The following is a 5,855-nucleotide window of genomic DNA, read 5'->3' as shown; positions in this document are numbered from 1 at the left end:
GATCCACCAACGCTGCTGCCTGTGCTGTGTCCCCGGTAGGCAAGCTCCCTCCTCCTGGGCGCTGAGCGCCAGGCGGGGCTCTGTTGGTGTATGCCAAAATTGTGGTAGGGCTAGGTTTTGTGCAGTCTGGCCAGCAGCGGAATCTGAGCGTCCTGCTGGGCACAGAAAGACGGAAAGACAAGGAGACAGACTGCTCTTGGCAGCCTGAGAGATGGCTTTTGGTACCCAACTCGTACTTTGTATGTTTTCTGTTTTGCCCTTCCCCCCCCCCCGCACCCCCACAATTTTAGTGCATGCTTTAGCGGTGCCATGTCAATGTGCGTATTTTTTTCGTTTACATTCAGTATCCCTTTTTATCCTCTTTCTAGCTCCCTTCTCTGAGCTCTTTTTTTTTTTTTCCATTTTCCATTTCTTCATGTCTCTTGCCCTTTCAGTGCCTCTATCCCTCTCTCCTTGGTGGACAGACTCTCGCTCTTCCTTCCCTGCTCCTCCAGCTGCTTTCGGCTTCCTCTGTTTCACAAGAGCTGTATTCGGCAACTTCCTAGCTTGTCCTTGTGCCTTTTTCCCCCTTTGCTGCTTAAAGTAGAAATTATTAGGAAGAGGATGCATTTTCAGATCTGTTGATGCTGCTGATTCTTGTTTTTGTACGGAATTTGGGTTCAATTTTTTTTTGTTGTTGTTGTTGTTTTTTATTTGTTTTGTTTTCTAGTTTGGTTGCTTTTTGGTTTTCCCATTTTTGGGGTGGGGGTGGTGATGGTTAGTAACAAGAAATGACTCAACTGAACCAAAATAGCTGTTGAAAATCACATCAAGGTAAAAAAGATCAAGTGAAATTTTGATTTTACAATTAAAGTTTGCTTGGGTGATGTCATACTTAAGAATTGTGAGTTCTTTTTGAAATGTCAATCTTACCTTCATAGTTAATAGGGGGAAATGCACCTTTATATGGCAGCTAAGTAGCATCTCAGCAGTGTTGGCTATATTTGATACCAAACTATTTAAAATGCAAATTTTCCTGGGTGGTGGCTTACTGGATTGTCTACCTTGAGATATGTTCCATTTTACCACTAGCTGATTCCTCGTGAGCAAAATAAACAAAGGAGTTTCTGTGTGACACTTTTTTTTTGCATCATTCCCTCATTGTGTGTTTCTGGGTATTTTATTTATTTAATTAATATTTGATGGTAACCATATTGAAATTGCAGCTAGCTCTCCATTCACGATGGAAAAGAAAAGACTCACATACCTAAAATTGCATCAATAGAATGCACACTGTTTGTGTTCCTTTTCATATTTATTGTGAAGCAGAAATACTGTGTGTATGAATGTGTGTGTGTGTGTGTGTGTGTGTGTGTGGTATTTAAGAAGTGGGCTATAACAGGTTAATTTGCTAAACATTGAACTCTACCAAGAAGTTATAATTTGTTTGTAATCAGGGACATGTGGAGATAATATTGTGATTGTGTTTGGGAAACTGGTGCCTTTAGGAAGAAAATGTGCTATATCTGGTTCTGCAGATTAAGCTACTCAAATTGTAGTGTGTGGACTCCTCTTCCTCAGCAGGGCCAGTCTATGGTCAATGTGAAGGAGATAAGCATTAGACCCAAACTTCAGTTGGACCTGGGTTCAAAGTGGCAAATAAAGGAACAGAAGAGGGCCTGACAGGCAGGAGAGCCAGTTCTAGGGGTGAAAGGCTGCCTGGAGACACAGCTAAGCAATGCTACAGCAAGCAGGTTCTTCTCCTGTTTTCAGGGATGCAAAGACAATAGGCTTTCTTTTAACCCCTATTTGGAAGATGACTGGCAGGCAATAGATGCTATTTATTTTATTCACCTGAAAACAAAATTTGGCCATACCCTACTCAGCTGTTTTTCTAGAACCCACAGGGTCATCTATTCTTTTGAAGTAGCAGTGTATAAGAGTGAACTGATTAATGGCAGTGTGCTTACCTATGAGCTGAAGCTCAGGCATCTTTTTGCAGGGCAAATTCTACATAGGTCTTTTAAGCAATCCAGTCCTCCTATTGCCACCTTCCTTTGCAACCTGGGCCCAATACGGCCCTGCTCAGCTTCTCTATCTAACACAAGCCTAGAGTTTAGATATCCACTAATTGCAGTGCCTTTGTGGTGCAAAGGACATGGCATACTTCATGATCCAGGGGATGGCTATTTGAGTTGTAAATAGGAAGGGCAGGGTTTGGTAGGTCAAGTAAAAAATAAATTCAGATTGTTAAGATGTAAGTATAATTAATAATCTCCTTTTCTGTTGTTTGTTGTGTACTCAACACATGTAAATTTTATATAAACTACATATATGGAAATAAAATATGTGGCAATTTTGGTGACCATTGTTTAACTGAGTGCAAATATTTGGAGTTTTGGGTGCTTTAAAAAAATACAAGGTAGTAGTTATAGCCATGTGCTCACTATAATATGATTTAAACAAAAATTTTCAAGTAATGACCATTGAAAAAATGTTTTCTTTTTATTTTTTAGATTATTTATCTTTATTCAGAAGCATAAAGTTCTTTGCTGATTGCAAGAAGATGTTTCTTTGGCTCTTTCTGATTTTGTCAGCACTGATTTCTTCGGCAAATGCAGATTCTGACATATCGGTGGAAATTTGCAATGTGTGCTCCTGCGTGTCAGTTGAGAATGTGCTCTATGTCAACTGTGAGAAGGTTTCAGTCTACAGACCAAATCAGCTGAAACCACCTTGGTCTAATTTTTATCACCTCAACTTCCAAAACAATTTTTTAAATATCCTCTATCCAAATACATTCTTGAATTTTTCACACGCAGTATCCCTGCATCTGGGAAATAATAAACTGCAGAACATTGAGGGAGGAGCCTTTCTTGGGCTCAGTGCATTAAAGCAGTTGCACTTGAACAACAATGAATTAAAGATTCTCCGAGCTGACACTTTCCTTGGCATAGAGAACTTGGAGTATCTCCAGGCTGACTACAATTTAATCAAGTATATTGAACGAGGAGCCTTCAATAAGCTCCACAAACTGAAAGTTCTCATTCTTAATGACAATCTGATTTCATTCCTTCCTGATAATATTTTCCGATTCGCATCTTTGACCCATCTGGATATACGAGGGAATAGAATCCAGAAGCTCCCCTATATTGGAGTTCTGGAACACATTGGCCGTGTTGTTGAACTGCAACTGGAAGATAACCCTTGGAACTGTAGCTGTGATTTGTTGCCTTTAAAAGCTTGGCTGGAGAACATGCCATATAACATTTACATAGGAGAAGCTATCTGTGAAACTCCCAGCGACTTATATGGAAGGCTGTTAAAAGAAACCAACAAACAAGAATTATGCCCCATGGGCACAGGCAGTGATTTTGATGTGCGTATCCTGCCTCCATCTCAACTGGAAAATGGCTACACCACTCCCAATGGTCACACAACACAGACATCCTTGCACAGATTAGTGACCAAGCCACCAAAAACGACAAATCCTTCCAAGATTTCTGGAATCGTGGCAGGCAAAGCCCTCTCCAACCGCAATCTCAGTCAGATTGTGTCTTACCAAACAAGGGTGCCTCCTCTAACACCTTGCCCGGCGCCTTGCTTTTGCAAAACACATCCTTCAGACTTGGGACTGAGCGTGAACTGCCAGGAGAAAAACATACAGTCCATGTCTGAACTGATACCGAAACCTTTAAATGCCAAGAAATTGCATGTCAATGGCAATAGCATCAAAGATGTGGACATCTCAGACTTCACTGAGTTCGAAGGACTGGATTTGCTCCATTTAGGCAGCAATCAGATTACAATGATCAAAGGAGATGTATTCCACAATCTTACTAATTTACGCAGGTTGTATCTCAATGGCAATCAGATTGAAAGACTCTATCCGGAAATATTTTCAGGCCTTCATAACCTGCAGTATCTGTATTTGGAATACAATCTGATTAAGGAAATCTTAGCAGGCACCTTTGACTCCATGCCAAATTTGCAGTTACTGTATTTAAATAATAATCTCTTAAAGAGCCTGCCTGTTTACATTTTTTCTGGAGCACCCCTTGCTAGACTGAATCTGAGGAACAACAAATTCATGTACCTCCCTGTCAGTGGGGTCCTCGATCAACTTCAGTCTCTCACACAGATTGACTTGGAGGGCAACCCATGGGACTGCACTTGTGACTTGGTGGCATTAAAGCTGTGGCTGGAGAAGCTGAATGATGGGATTGTTGTGAAAGAACTGAAATGTGAGACACCTGTTCAGTTTGCCAACATAGAACTGAAGTCCCTCAAAAATGAAATCTTATGTCCCAAACTTTTAAACAAGCCATCTGCACCATTTACAAGCCCTGCACCTGCTATTACGTTCACCACTCCATTGGGTCCCATTCGAAGTCCTCCTGGTGGCCCTGTGCCTCTATCTATTTTAATTTTAAGTATCTTAGTGGTCCTCATTTTAACTGTTTTTGTTGCTTTTTGCCTTCTTGTTTTTGTGCTGCGACGCAACAAGAAACCTACCGTGAAACACGAAGGGCTGGGGAATCCTGAGTGTGGCTCCATGCAGCTGCAGCTAAGGAAGCATGACCACAAAACCAATAAAAAGGACGGACTGAGCACAGAAGCTTTCATTCCACAAACTATAGAACAGATGAGCAAGAGCCACACCTGTGGCTTGAAAGAGTCAGAAACCGGGTTCATGTTTTCAGATCCTCCGGGACAGAAAGTCATTATGCGAAATGTTGCCGACAAGGAGAAAGATTTATTACATGTGGATACCAGGAAGAGACTGAGCACAATTGATGAGCTGGATGAATTATTCCCTAGCAGGGATTCCAATGTATTTATTCAAAATTTTCTTGAAAGCAAAAAGGAGTATAATAGCATAGGTGTCAGTGGCTTTGAGATCCGCTATCCAGAAAAACAACAAGATAAAAAAAACAAGAAGTCCCTGATAGGTGGCAACCACAGTAAAATTGTTGTGGAACAAAGAAAGAGTGAGTATTTTGAACTGAAGGCGAAACTCCAGAGTTCCCCTGACTACCTACAGGTCCTTGAGGAGCAAACAGCTTTGAACAAGATATAGGTCATGCAATCTAACTTCATACAGAGGACATTTATTTAATGATGAAAGTGCCTTTTGTTGACTCCTAATTTCCAAATACTATATTATCAATAGGCATAGAGGCAGGTGTTTCCAAGGGTGTCTCATTAACTGTAGTTGCAAAGATGTGTCAAGTAGAAGAGACTTTCCTTGATAGATTTTACTACATAAAACCTATACTGTGGAGTCCTGTGGGGATACTGCAAACTCTATTGCCAAAGGGATGCTTTATACACAAAATACACTGAATTTAACCTCAAGAGGCAAATCCGTTTTGTACCCCAATGCAAAACCTTCGTCTCTTTGTGCTTTGTAAAGCAAATTCAAGAAAACTGGTACCAGTGTTTGTACCTCAGCTGGGTCCTTCATCTTGCACGTAGATTAAGTTGGTGGAACTGGAATAATCCTTTTGATTTGTGGCATTGTAACAACTCTGTGTAAAGATTATCTGAAAAGTGTAAAAAAAAAAAATAGCATGCAAAGAGAGAACACTCGATAGTATTTGTAAATTGGTAATCTTTATGGCCTGCATCTTGAAACCACTGGATTTATAATGTTAAATTGTGCAAATACTTGTTTAAAATATACCATGCATTACGTAACTATAAAATAAATTTGAACACTCTAAGCATTACCTGTCTATACATAAAAACCTAAAAGTGAAAAAAAAATCAATGTGAGTTCCATAGCATTTGTGGTGATCTGAAGAAATACATGATTTTTTTCAGAATTAAACATGGCTCAAATTAAACTAACACTAGAGTTTGTTCTCAGTTAT

The 5,855-nt window shown here is 40.1% G+C and overlaps 1 protein-coding gene across 1 annotated transcript; it reads left to right on the top strand.

Annotated features, from left to right (window-relative positions):
• The first annotated feature begins 2,458 nt into the window (after positions 1-2,458).
• Positions 2,459-5,059, top strand: Slitrk4 (SLIT and NTRK like family member 4). The gene has a single exon (XM_077107662.1). It carries the CDS (start codon positions 2,459-2,461, stop codon positions 5,057-5,059), a length of 2,601 nt encoding a protein of 866 aa, XP_076963777.1.
• Positions 5,060-5,855: the final 796 nt, after the last annotated feature.

This window comes from Callospermophilus lateralis, chromosome X, assembly GCF_048772815.1.
Source record: "Callospermophilus lateralis isolate mCalLat2 chromosome X, mCalLat2.hap1, whole genome shotgun sequence".
Classification (NCBI taxonomy): domain Eukaryota; kingdom Metazoa; phylum Chordata; class Mammalia; order Rodentia; family Sciuridae; genus Callospermophilus; species Callospermophilus lateralis.
Note: the sequence above shows the minus strand (reverse complement) of the source record. Positions and strands in the feature narration are given on the sequence as shown.

Bases quoted from the DNA above. Each gene is read 5' to 3' on its own strand.
- Slitrk4 (XM_077107662.1), top strand. From the start codon at position 2,459: ATGACCATTGAAAAAATGTTTTCTTTTTATTTTTTAGATTATTTATCT.